Raw genomic sequence first — 14,553 nt, forward strand, 5'->3', positions numbered from 1 at the left:
AAACTGTTATGTCGAAGCCAATGACATTCAGAGAATTAAAGGTAAACGGTCTGTTTGAGGAAATAGAAAATCTGTGTTATTTCGAATGGGTATTATAGAAGTTTGAAAATACATTTTGTTTTAAATTTAAGATACAGAATTTCGTGGAGAATTCGGAGGAGATACATTATTTTTTTCGAATGGAGAGTTTATATTTTGGAAGTTGTGCCACACACAAACTAGAGGCTGAAAACGAAATCCATTGAAAGGCATTGCAGTCCCTCAAATTGTAGAAAAGTCTGTCCAATAGCCATGGATCGAAACGTAGAGGGGCTTGCCCTAGCAGTGGCACACTAATTGAAAACTATTTTCGAGAAAAATTTAGGATATACTTATCTTTCTCAGATACGAGATCAGCTAGCAACTGCTGAAAATCGAACAGAAAACAGTAACAATGAAAACATTCAATATTTTAAGTCTGCTACCGAAAAATCTTCGAATGTAGGTAGACATACACTGTAATAAAATGTACACAGCAGAACAGTAAATTTGATATATTTTTCATGTTTATTTTTATTATATATATGCTATGAAATTACGTGTTTCAACCCACCATAATATTATCAATATGTTGTTGCAGCCAGAAACCACTTTTGTAGCAGACCTGACAGTACCTCCGTGCTAGAAGCGGGAGTTTGTTGACATTGAAGTCCGATCGCTTAGTCACGTGCAAAGACACAAGTCCCCAAGTTCCGAGCTTTGGTTATGACAATAAAATCGTCCTTATACAGAGTGAGGCGTAAGTAGGCTTCGTATTCCAGCTACCTAAAGACTGAAGTTAAAAACACATTAGGTATAAGTATAGTACGCCGAACACAGGTAATGCAAAGGATAAGGATATAAACAAACACGTCGTCGCTGCGTGTTCGTGGGGTACAGTCAACCCCCGACATTCTGAAGCTATACTAATAGCCTAAACACATGCTTGAGCCGTGATGTTCATTTTCGTCGTGATCTTTGCAGTGAATAATAACGTGCATTCGTAAGTTACGGAACTTGAACATATGCGGATGTCACTTGAAATGATTTTATATTGCAAGAAATTCTTTCAATAGCACATGACGTTATTGGTCCATGATTAGTACAAGATATTCATATTGTATGATATTTTTCATGTTTCATTAGGATATTGCACATGTCGCTCATCGCTGAAAACCCACTAATTTTCTATGTATTTTTCAGAAATCTCCTAAAATGTAGATTATTTAATTTATCAACTGGGATGTTGACACATGGTAGGCTACACAAATCCATGCTAAACATCGAGTTAATATCCAAATAATTTTCAGATTTTGATGGTACTGATTCTTTTGGACTACGTTCAACACAATTTCGTGCCTTTCGATATAATTGCAGTGTCTTTCAGTGCACCTTTTTTTTTGTCATTTTTGGGTTTATTTTACACAATTTATATGTAATGTTGTGTATATCATCATCATCATCATCCTTGCATGTATTGGGCCTAGTGGCCCGTTACGGTCTCTTGCCAACGCTTGAACGGTCTGCCCAAGGATCTCTTACCCACAGGATGGTAATTTAAAATTTGGCGTGGAATTCTAGAACGAGGCATTCTGATGACATGTGATCTCCAGTTTTGTCTGTATTTCTGTAGGTATTCCGTAATCGGTTCAATCTGCAGTTCTTTCATAATGTCAGAATTTCTAATGTGATCCATTCTCGTGTATCCCGCTGTACGACGCATAAATCTCATTTCTGCCGCCGTTAATCTTTCTGAATCAATATTACGAATCGTCCAAGCTTCACTACCAAAACAGAGTATAGGTCTGGCCAATGTTTTATAAATTCTGGTGCGCGTGTGTTTTTGTACTAAGGTTGGATTGAATATCTGATTAATTATCCCCATTGCTCTGTTGAGTTTAATAATTTTGTCATTCAAATCCTTTTCTTCTTCATATGAAATTTGGTAATCGAGATAACTAAAATTTTTTACTTGTTCGATGATCTTATTATTGATGGATATTTTGCTACGGACTGGTTCCTTTCCTAAAAAAGCCATCACTTTAGATTTGTCAGTTGAAATTTCCATATTGAAAGTTTCTGCCATATATTGACAGTAAAAATATTAGTTAAAATATCTTAAACTATGCCCTGGAATATTACACGCTTGAGTTTCTTACCCAAGGCATTTTACCTCTGCAATGAACCTTCATTCAGCCACAAATATATATAGTAGTTATTTATATAATGCGACTAGTAAGAGCAGTGATCGATAAGACTACTCACTATGACTGTGTCCCGGCTTTGACTTATTATAGCGAAAGCCAGAGCATATACTATTTTGTATACGAACATACCTATACCTGCGTTGTGACGTTTACATATAAAGAATGCGTCAGAAAGAACGGATGGATTTCAAACTATCGATACGCAACGAGGAGAGAGATATAGTGATGGGGACCACGACTGTTGGGTAAGCCATAGAATGCAGTTTCAGTTGAGAATATGATGTTGCTCTGGTGTACAACGTGCTTTCATCGTAGAGACGTTTTTGAAAAATGAAGAGTCTGTGATCGCCACTCAGGACTCATTTCGACATCGGATGTCACGCTAGGATTCCAACTCGGAATACAATTTTGCGGTGGGTGGCTTCATTTCGTATCACAGGTTCAACATTAAAGAAGAAATCACCTGGACGAAATTCTATTGCACTGAGATTGTCCGAGGCTACGGTAAGATCTCGCGCCCTGCGACTTCTTTCTTTGGGACCATTTGAAGGCGTAAGTTTGTAAACATCGATCACATACACTGGACGAACTGAAGACAGCGATTCGTGAAGAAATCGTGGCAATTGCACCAGCTATGACTGTGAAAGTGATGGCGAACATCAGAAAACGTCTCGATGCCTGTATTGAAAGCCAAGGACATCATATGAATAATGTTGTTTTACATAAATAAACTGCATGTATTGGTGAATATGTTGATAACAATAAATTTTTGATTTGATGAATCTTTACAATTTTCTTGCCATGTGAAATCCATCCGTTCTTTCTGACGCACTCTGTACTTAGAATCAAGCAACTTAATTCAAGCTTATCGGTAGCTGAATTACGAAGCCTAGTCATAAGTGTGTTTGGAAAACGTGTGAGCGTGCGCCTGGATAAAAAATAAGAACAATTCCTTATATGAAAATTTGACGGAAAATATTTATTAATTGGTGAAATGGTCATACTTTGTTTTTGATATTTTTTTGTTGTGTTATTTATACAAGTATATGTTTGGAAACTTGTCATTTTAACGTTTACAAAAGTGTTCAATGTGTCCCCTTCTCTTGTTTACACATGCCTGAGCACGATGTACACACGACTGGCGAGTTCGCTCAAACACCATGTTGTCATCACGGATCAATTGGCATGGATTTTCAACACGTTGCAATAGCTCCTCTGCACCATTCATTGGTGTTGCACAGACGACAGCCTTCAAGTAGACCCAAAGCTAAAAATCTAATGGGGTGAGGTCGGGTGATCTGGGTGGCCAAGGCACTGGACCAAAACGTCCATCAAAACAAAAACAATGAACGACTGTCTTGTCACTGTGTTGTTTGTAAACAAACACTGGTATACAAAATCAAAACAAAAACAATACAATAATATAATAATATACTTATGAAAACAAAAGTCTCTACTTCTCCAATAAATTAGCACTCTCCGTTAAATTTTCATATAATGAATTGTTCTTATTTGTGATCCAGGAGCACGCTTACGCGTTTTCCAAACATACTTATGACTCACCCTGTATAATATGAAAAATTCAGAGTCACGTGAAGGACAGATGCTTTCTTATTATACTTTTACACCTTTCGTAACATTTCAGTTCCTTTACACTGCTCCACCGATTTAGTAGAATGCTTTTGAGTCTAAAGAGAGCAGAAAACAGTACAACGTGGTCTGTTGTGACGAGAATCCAAGCCTCCAGATACCGATAAGGCATCATGTCACAAACACTTTCAAGTCTGAGTATTTCTGACAAAATAAATGTTATTCAACGCCTAGAAAACAGCATAAATGTTAAGGATATTGCTGGAGAGAAAAAGCCAATATTTATTTTCATTAAGGACATTGCTGGAGAGAAAAAGTTAATATTTATTTTCATTAACTCTTAAATTGACAATGTATCATATAGGGTATAACAGGTTAATAGGCTATATGCTGTAATTATAATAGAATAATAGAAAAAAATTGGTAGGAAAATTAAAATTTCACAATACTATAATATTGTACAACACATAAAAATATGGACATTGCGATAGTTGTTTTCTTTACGGTCCGACAAAGTTTAATAAACTAGTGTGAGAAATGTATAAAACTATTTAAAATTGTCTGTATAGCCCAGTAGCATTTGTGTGGAGTTAGAAATATTACAAACTTCTATGACTTTCAATAACATATAATAGTATACTTCGCTTAGTGTACAACACATATTGATGGAATAACGGTCTATGTTGCCCGTTCGATAGTAAATTTATAAGCGGAATTACAGTGGGTCAAGTTTTAGTACCCTACGGGCACTTCCAACGGACTACTAACGAATATTCAAACGTTTATCACTGGGATTGTGGCGCTGGAAATCAATTTAGAATACTTTTATCTCAGCCACGACACATTTCAATTTTTATTGTACAATATAAATGCAATTATCACTACAATGACACAATAATTCTTGCAGATAACACAGAAACAACTTAGGAAACGTAATTAACAGAATCGCAATTTCACTTCACTTCCACTAGATAGACTCAGAATTCCAACAGACGATATGGTACAGGTGTAGCAGGGATGCCAATATCGGCAAACGAAATGAAACTGTGAGGAATGTTACAACAGATGTGCTAAACGTTAGGAATGTTACAATAGGTGTGTAGCACGTTAGGTTAGGTTAGATTAGGTTAGGTTAGGTTAGGTTAGGTTTGGTTAGGTTAGGTTAGGTTTTATTAGGTGTGTAAGATAATATGAATGGTTACCACAGTTGGCGACACTGCAATCATTCTGCCACTCCACCTCAAATAACGTCACAACAACGAAATATGGCCGCCTTCTTCCTTGAAGTACGACGATTTTCCTATATAAGTAAGGAACCTATTTAGGTCGGGTTGGGTGGGACCACAGCTCTCCCAGTGATCACATCGAGTTTCTACTACTCCACACAACAAAACTAAGGTATTTTCAGTGTTTGTTTTTAATTTCCTATACTGGCAGTACAGTAATAAAACTTCACCAATCCCGCTTATAAATTTACTGTCGGGCGGGTGACATAGACCATTATTCCATCAATATGTATTGTACACTAAGCGAAGTATACTATTGTATATTATTGAAAGTCATAAAAGTTTGTAATATTTCTGACTCCAGAGAAATGTTACTAGCATAGACAACTTTAAATAGTTTTAGGCCCTATACATTTCTCACACTAATTTATTAAACCTTGTCGGACCGTAAAGAAAACAACTATCGCAATGTCCCATTTTTATTTCTCCTGCACAGTTAGCAGATTGTAACATTGACAGTTATTCGGCCCAACGCTTCAACTGTCCATAGGACTCAAGATCTAACATAACCTGTCACAGATACGTACATGCAAGGCATAATGTGAGTGAACACTATTTTAGTGTGAAACTTTAGTAATGTCACCAAAGTTGTGTTCATGTGAGAGGTAAGACATTAAGGTGCATAAGCGAAGTGGGAAGGAAACTATATGAATAATCGTTTAATCCATAGTAATAATAATAATAATAATAATAATAATAATAATAATAATAATGTTTGATTGCCGACTAGAATTCCTCGACAAATAATGACATTACGCTGTAATTTCAATCTCTAAGCTATTATGAAGTTGCCTGGGGCCAATCAGCACGTTTTTCAGATCATACATTATTCGCTCGCATTCAATCGAACGACTTTTATGGACTCTGCGTCAACAATATATTTACTGCATTGCCCCTCATTCAAAATTCACAATATTCATCACTTTCTAGCGCCCATAAATTATACGGTTCAAATGAAATGACCTATAAATTGTTAATCATCGCTGCAGAATTAATGACACAATAGATTCTGTTGCCAACATCGAAATATGCACATGTGAATGGGTTCTGTGTCCATTTCTACCACGCGTCATCTTGATTTATCATTGTGCTATAAAAATGCAATGCGACTCACCAGGTTGTGTTGAGAAGAATTCGTCAATCCATGGCACTCCAAGTTCTGTTCATGTATTAAAATAAAAATGATCACTGTTTAATTTCTTTTACACTTACACACCACCACAACACACTTAACTTTCTTCTTAGAAATTAAAAATAGTTAACCCCGGTAATGAGACGCTTAAAACATTAGAAAATGGCGTTTCGTCTGTCATCTGTTTAAAATCAAATGCACGTCACTTGTTTCACTTGACGACGATAGCTTGTAACTACGAAGAAAGACATTCAGTATCGTTCCGTTTGTCATCAAGGCCACATAGAATAAGGTAAAACACTCAGTGACTCGCAATATTTCAAATATGCCAATAATCAGATGTTATACGCTGTTTACGGATACAAACTCAAGATGAGATGTTTAAGGAGAATGAAAGTCATATCTTGGCTTCCGTTACAAGGAAAGAAAAATGACAATGTCTTTAGGGAAAGCACTGCTCTTGCTTGAAAAGTGCAAACTAGCAGATAAGTTCATTTCTCTTCTTTGTAATCAGTGTGCGATTTATTTTACACGAGGGGGAAATTACTCTCTTTTCTCTCTTTTTTTTTATTTTTTTTCGAGCATCGAGAACTATTCCAAATTGCAACAAAATAGTATTTTATTTGAGTGTAGGCGTTTTACTCAATCATTGGAATTTCCTTAAATCTCCTGTTACTTTTATGGTTATTAAAATGACACTATATAAACTGCTAGGTTATTTAGCGTCCACACCTGTGGAGTAACGTAACGGTCAGCGCGTCTGGCCGCGAAACCAGGTGGCCCGGATTCGATTCCCGGTTGGGGCAAGTTACCTGGTTGAGGTTTTTTCCGGGGTTTTCCCTCAACCCAATATGAGCAAATGCTGGGTAAGTTTCGGTGCTGGACCCCGGACTCATTTCACCGGCATTATCACCTTCATCACATTCAGACGCTAAATAACCTTAGATGTTGATAGAGCGTCGTAAAATAACCCACTAAAAAGTTATTTAGCGTCGATAGAATTTGTGATAACGAGATGATATTTGGGCAAAATGTGGTCGACGTTAACCAAAAATTGCCTGATATTCGTTTTATTGCCAGGGGAAACCACGGAAAAAGCTTAACCGGGTAATTAGTCTAACCGGAAATGGAACCCACTAATCTTAGGACTTAGGACCGCTTAAAGGGAGCGCGTCTTAGACTGTGTATTCACCCGGCTCGATTCAACTGTTATAAGAAGAAAGTAAAATACTATAAATGAATCATGAATAAAAATTATCAACAACTGAGTATTTTACCTTATTCTTCCCTTTCAGACCCAGCTATACTTTTCCCTCCCTCCTTTCTGATACACAGATTTCATGCCAACTTTCTAAGAAGAAAAGACAGTTATAACACTCATCTTCAGACTCTGGAAATTGCCTCATTAACTATAGAAAAGAGAAGATATCATTTAGATTTGGTTTGGAAAATAAACACATATGCCGTGATAGAAATTTGATAGCGAAAGCACTTCTCTGACAGAATGTATTAGTATGTAATTTGCCATGTTGGCGACAGACAAAAGGAATCATGGGAACAACATACGTAACAGAGCGAGCAACATGCGTCGGGGTGAGTTTGACCAATCAGGGACGTGGTTTTTTGTGCTTATGAACTATTACGTGTAGCGATGTAGTGACTGGAAATACAATTTATAAAATTTAAACAAGATGAATTTGTGCTTTGAAGTGCATTTGAAAGAGAAAATGTGTTACACATCTATAAGATCCTATTGTCAGGATCTAATCAGCGTAATGGAGTACTGATTTTATTGAAAAATGTACCGCCTTGTACTGCAACTCAAGACAGACATTGTTTGCTTTGTCAAAGAAGTTATCTTCGATACGCTTTGTGCTGTAGCCAACAGAAGGAGTGAACGACAATGGTATGTAATACGTTCGAAAGTATTGAATAGATATAAAATGTTAATTTACACAGGAAATACACTAATGACAGTATACAGTTATGTAACAATGATCATTATCTTAGAATATACGTACTTACTCAGATGTTACATAATGTCTCCTTATGACATTTTATCATTCCGGAAAAATATTTCCAGATATTCTGCAAGACACTTTTTCTCCCATAGTTTCAATTTAATTATTCTTGTAATTTTCATATTCATTTTAATTGGCATCACATAGGCTATATCTCTTATTCGTTACATTTTTAACAGATAGAATAAAAACTGAGGGATGAAATAACTTCACAAATGTACACAATATAAAAATGGATGAAACTAGCGCAGAGGTAGTTTAGTGAATTCAGAAATGAAAATGGTTGAATTTATAAGCGATTCTTTTTGGTGGAGATTTTTTTATTATCATTTTTTTATTTTAGTAGGTTATTTTACGACGCTTTATCAACAGCTTAGGTTATTTAGCGTCTGAATGAGATGAAGGTGATAATGCCGGTGAAATGATTCCGGAGTCCAATACCGAAAGTTACCCAGCATTTGTTCATATTGGGTTGAGGTAAAACCCCGGAAAAAACCTCAACCAGGTGACTTGCCCCGACCGGGAATCGAACCCGGGCCACCTGGTTTCGCGGCTAGACGTGCTAACCGTTACTCCACAGGTGTGGACTTTGGTGGAGATGTGGTTGATCGTACAGACAAGGCATAACAAAAATCTAAACGACCCAAACCTAACTTGTCACAAATTCGTAGGATTATGCAAAGTGTAGAAGCAAAGTACAAAGAGAACTACCTCAGCGCTAGTTTAAGCCAAAAATTAAGTAAACATATCACGTTTAATACGTTGAAATCGCCGAGTTAGCTCTGTGGTAGCGCGTATGCCTCCAGACTAGCCTCGATTCATGGTTGGGTCAGAGATTTTGATTTATCTAGAGAAAATAAAAACTCGAGTGGGATTTAATTGACTATTATACGATTAGAAGAAAGTATATAAACATTAGATGAAATAAAGTACTCCAACACAATAAAATATTAATTGACTTACTAAAATATGTACTAAACTGTCTTGAAAATGTGTTATTGTACCATCTCACCATTACAAATATTCCGCTAGATGGCAGTAGTGTGTTATGATGAGATGTTCTCTTGTTACCAGTTGTGCCAACTATACAATATTTATTTAACTCAATGGATGACTGGTAGTCAAAAAGGATTTGTTGATTCAGTTTCATTTTTATTAAAACAGTTGCATTCCATTTCAGTTATCAATATAATATTGAACAATCTCTGATACGAGACTATCCATAATCTCATACAGCAGGAGCTATAACATAACCTAAATAATATAAACAGGATAAATGATAAAAAATGTTTAATTAAGGATGATAAAATAAACATGAATCATTTTGAATGGTACAATTATTGAAAATACAATGTTGGCAAAGTAACAAATGATAGGGAGGTGATAAAAACAAATACTAGGGAGGTGATGAAACTTGTAGGATAACAGCCATTATTGGTTGAAACATTCGTTCCGTACCATTTCATTGCTCAAAAGTAGTATGACGTAGCAAAAGTGTAATAGTCGTGTAAAATTTCTACCTCTGGACTAGAAGAAGTGGCGGTATGGAACTTTTAATCACTAAATTCTGCATCAATATGCTTTGTACACAATGAAAAACAAATTCCAGTAACATGAAATTGAAGTTCATTATTTTATAAATAACACAGTGTTTTCATATTTATATTGTTGTTTTGGTGAAAATTCAATAACTGTTACACATTACACACGATTTTTTATTTTATTTTCTTTTGGGTTATTTTACGACGCTGTATCAACATCTAGGTTATTTAGCGTCTGAATGAAATGAAGGTCATAATGCCGGTGAAATGAGTCCGGGGTCCAGCACCGAAAGTTACCCAGCATTTGCTCGTATTGGGTTGAGGGAAAACCCCGGAAAAAACCTCAACCAGGTAACTTGCCCCGAACGGGATTCGAACCCGGGCACCTGGTTTTGTGGCCAGACGCGCTGACCGTTACTCCACAGGTGTGGACATTACACACGACAAAATAAACTTACTTGAATCAATGAAAATCATCTAAAATTTGTAGCAAGGTATGTGTTCGCTGTGAAAAACATAAACTCACCCAACCCGCCACAAATACTTTCCTCCTTTGCACTATCGCTCGATGACTATGGGAGTGGTAGAGACTGGATTAATCTTGCTCAGAATAGGGACCGATGTGAGGGCGGCAATGAACCTCCGCGTTCTCTAAAAGCCATAAATAAGTAATAGAAGAGTGTCATTTTCGTTAAAATGATATTATTTTGATTACAAATATTAATGAAGTATAATACAGGGTGATTCACAAGGATTTACCGTCCCTTACGGAGCTTATTTCCGAAGACATTCTGAGCAAAAAATGTTATATAAACATTTGTCCTAACCTCAATATTTTTAAAGTTACATTAATTTGAAGTTGATAGTAAAATACTGATGTTCTTTAGTTTTACGGTTAAAAAAATGTTACAAATAGAGAATGAAGTATTCAGAAGTGTCATTTCTTTAATTGGCTAGTCTTCTGAAGCTAAAAATGTGTTGCTAATTCCTTTGTACAGATTTTATTTTTCAATTTTCAACTAAAAATGACATCATTCTAACCCACTTATCACAAAAATTGTTACAAATCATACGACTTTAGTAACTTCATTCTTTACAGTTTAATTATGCATCCTAATGTACAGTCTTGAAGAATTTACAAGAGTGGCGTAATTTGTAACAATCGTTGTTATAAATTCGTAAGAAAATGTAATTTTTCTTTTTTTCGTTGTTGGTACTCTATAACAGATGCTTTATGGTTGTGCTAACAGATTGAGTTACTTGTCAACAATGTGACGCTGAAACGTGTGTTCAGGTTACTGCCCAGCGACAGTCCTGATGTATTTTTTATATTTGTGATGATTGGTTAATATTAGCCCGGCACACTCACAATCACATTCACATTCATACAAATTTCCAGACTCTAGACACCCAGGGAATTCTTCTTCTTCAAGAAAAATTCACCGAGAGCCGAGCCCGGGTGTCGAACCCGGGACCTCCTGATCTGGAAGCCAGCAAAAAAAAATCTGTACGAAGCAACTATGGAATTCACAACACGTTTTTAGCTTCAGAATACTAGCTAATTAAAGAAATGATACTCATGAATAGTTCATTCTATATTTGTAATACTCTTTTACCCTTAAAACTCAAGAATAATGGTATTTTACAAACAATTTCAAATTAGTGTAACTCAGAAATATTGAGATTAGGACGTTTATATAACACTAGTGACTTGTGCAGCAAATGCTGCAAACTAAGTTCATTAGACGTTCAAATATACATTTTTCAGATTTATTTTCAGTGAAGAATACCAGACATTATGAAAGTTATTTGCTTCCATAATAATGAAAGATACACTCTCTCGAGCCAATACTGAAGAGAACCACGCATATAAATATCTACACCCCACCGCCATTAAATATATGAAAAAGACCCAACCCCACTTGATTAATAACTATAAAAATGTTTGATTTTTAATAATATTATTATCTTATGTAAGTTTTATAGCTTTCAGTAACATATACTATATATACTATATAGCCGCCACTCAGTAAAATATAGAAATCAAAATCTAATTTAAGTTATTCTCTACATCTACTTATATAAGCCCAAAACTTTTCACTTTCATATCATCAATATAGCATTAATATGTATATAATTAATGAAAAATAGTCACATCATGACATTAAATATATTTCATTTCTAATGGTAATAATGTCATCAAACCACCTGTAGTTTTGTAGTTTTTAATGTTCAAAACACAGCTGTACCCAGAAAATTACACATCACAGAATCGAACGTGTAAATTCTTTTAATAAGTTAAGTTTTTAATAACCCATTTAATTTGAGCTCTAAATATGTCGGCATTCTTGCAGATCATGGCCTTCGTATAATATTGTTTACTGTAGTGTGTGTTTCGTTTTATTCTGAAATGCAACACTGCCGACTTGATGCTCGCTTCGCTTCTCTTTAAGGTAGCATCAAGTCGGCCGTGAATCCAATTAACTAGTTCTCAAAACTGACGACAGATGGATTTTGGAAAATAGGAAAATTATGTTAAAAAATTGACATTTCACTGAAAACTACTATTTTTCCGAAAAATTTTGAGTTCCAAGCTTCAAAATGAGGGGCCATTTATTAAAATCCGTTCAGCCGTTTTCCCGTAATTTCCATTACCAGTTCAAATTATATACATACTAGGTTCAAAAAGTTCCCGGAATTTGCTAGCATCATAGAAACAACGTACCTTAAACACTATTCTACAGCATTCCCTTCAAAATAGTTGCCTTCCGCAACAACACACTTTTGCCAACGCGTGTAGAGTTCCTGGAAGCAGGCCTGGAAGCCATTTTGTGAAACCCGTCTTAGTGCTCTCGTCGCGTTTGCGATAACCTCTTCAGCATTGAATCTCCGTCCTTTCAGATGACTTTTCAGACGGGGAAACAGAAAGTAATCAGGGGGTGAGAGATCAGGAGAGTATGGTGAGTGATCCAAAGCAGTTATGTTGTGCCTGGCAAGAAAATTCTTTACAATAATTGCGCGATGAGCAGGTGCATTGTCATGCATAAGGAACCAGTTGTTTTCTACCCACTTTTCTGGACGTTTCCTTCTCACTGCGTCCCAGAGGCGACGGAGGGTTTCTACGTACAATTCTTTCGTTACAGTACGACCTTCTGGAATGAACTCATGGTGCATGAGACCCTGAGAGTCGAAGAAAACTTCCAAAATAACTTTGCTTTAAGTGTGCTTAAATGCGACAGGCTCATGTCAGTAGCTTGACTGGCATATGAAAGAACTCCTGCGTGACAAAATTCCGGCACATCCGGCGATGCTGATATAACCTCTGCAGTTGCGAGCGTCGTTAAATAAAACATAACATTTAAAATAACTTTGCCTTTGGAAGTGTCCCTAGGAAATTTTTGCTTCCGAGGAGATGTTTTCGATTTCCACTCAGATGACTGTCGTTTAGGGACTGGGTCGTACAAGTAGCACCAGTTTCATTTTGTTTAAGAAATCACCATCTTCATCAGCCATACTGATCATGTTCCCAGCAAAACACAGAACTTGATGTTTGTACTTTGCTCTGTGGACATAATTACAAAATGCGACGAACAAACAAAACACTATGATAAACAAATGCCTACAACTCAAAACCAATAATTGCCATTATCAACAAACTTTAAGGAAATGACATCATGAATGTTACCAACAAAACAAATGTATAATATCCCTTGTTATATATTAATACGAAAAATGGTAGTAAAATTCCGGGAACTTTTTGAACCTAGTAGTATATATATATATATATATATATATATATATATATATATATATATATATATATATATATATAGATTTTTTTGCTCAGAATGTCTTCGGAAATAAGCTCCGTAAGGGACGGTAAATCCTCGTGAATTATCCTGTATTTTACTTCATTAACTGTATATTTATGTGTAGTTTTACAGTACCTTATTGATTTGACTAATAATAGATCCAAATAGTTATAATCCGATCGCGTTCCGCCACTGTCTTGTGTATGAACAGAAGTTCAAAGAAGGAAAAAAAAACGTATTGCTTCTCTCGGAAAGTGGTGTGGGTTAATAATGCAAAAAGAGCGTTCCTCTCCTACTCCCATGCCTGTATCTAGTATAACTAAGGATAGTTTATTGAGGTCTGAAAAATATAAACTTCCTCTCCAAATGATAACATGGGACAGTCCCACATACAGCTGTAGACAGTTCCTTCTCGCACGCTGTGTTGAATAGTCACGTTGATGTTATAAGAATCAGTCGCAAACATTGTGAATAAGTGATTTTCCTTCAGGAAACAAAAGGAACATATGCTCAAAGGTATGAAATTATTGTTTAATAATTTTCAAAATGTAATTACATGTAATTATTATAATAAAACAGCCCACACCTGTGGAGTAACGGTCAGTGCGTCTGGCTGCGAAACCAGGTGGCCCGGGTTCGAATCCCGGTCGAGGCAGGTTACCTGGTTGAGGCTTTTTCCGGGGTTTTCCCTCAACCCGATAGAGTAAATGCTGGGTAACTTTCGGTGCTGGACCCCGGACTCATTTCACCGGCATTATCACCTTCATTTCATTCAGACGCTAAATAACCTAGATGTTGATATAGGGTCGTAAAATAACCCAATAAAATAAAAATATAATAAAAATTTTAGTTTCAAATTTTCATTTGGACTTTAAAAAAAATATGTCTGTCTTAAGTTTTGATTTTTCCATGATAATAGTTGCTTGTGTATATTTTAGTATCCCGT

General features: G+C 35.9%; 1 protein-coding gene across 4 annotated transcripts in view; it reads left to right on the forward strand.

Annotated features, from left to right (window-relative positions):
- The window catches only part of LOC138702919 (neuropeptide Y receptor type 1-like), a 709,682-nt gene that overhangs the window by 467,732 nt on the left and 227,397 nt on the right, over window positions 1–14,553 (forward strand). The window contains exon 1 of one of the 4 annotated variants that reach the window (XM_069830325.1): window positions 14,009–14,123. The exons of the other annotated variants lie outside the window; for them this stretch is intronic. Coding sequence (XP_069686426.1) covers window positions 14,114–14,123 — 10 coding nt within the window. The 5' untranslated portion in view covers window positions 14,009–14,113. Of the gene's footprint in view, window positions 1–14,008; window positions 14,124–14,553 lie in introns of those variants that run through there. 4 annotated transcript variants of the gene reach the window in all.

The sequence above is a fragment of the Periplaneta americana genome, chromosome 7 (assembly GCF_040183065.1).
Source record: "Periplaneta americana isolate PAMFEO1 chromosome 7, P.americana_PAMFEO1_priV1, whole genome shotgun sequence".
NCBI lineage: Eukaryota > Metazoa > Arthropoda > Insecta > Blattodea > Blattidae > Periplaneta > Periplaneta americana.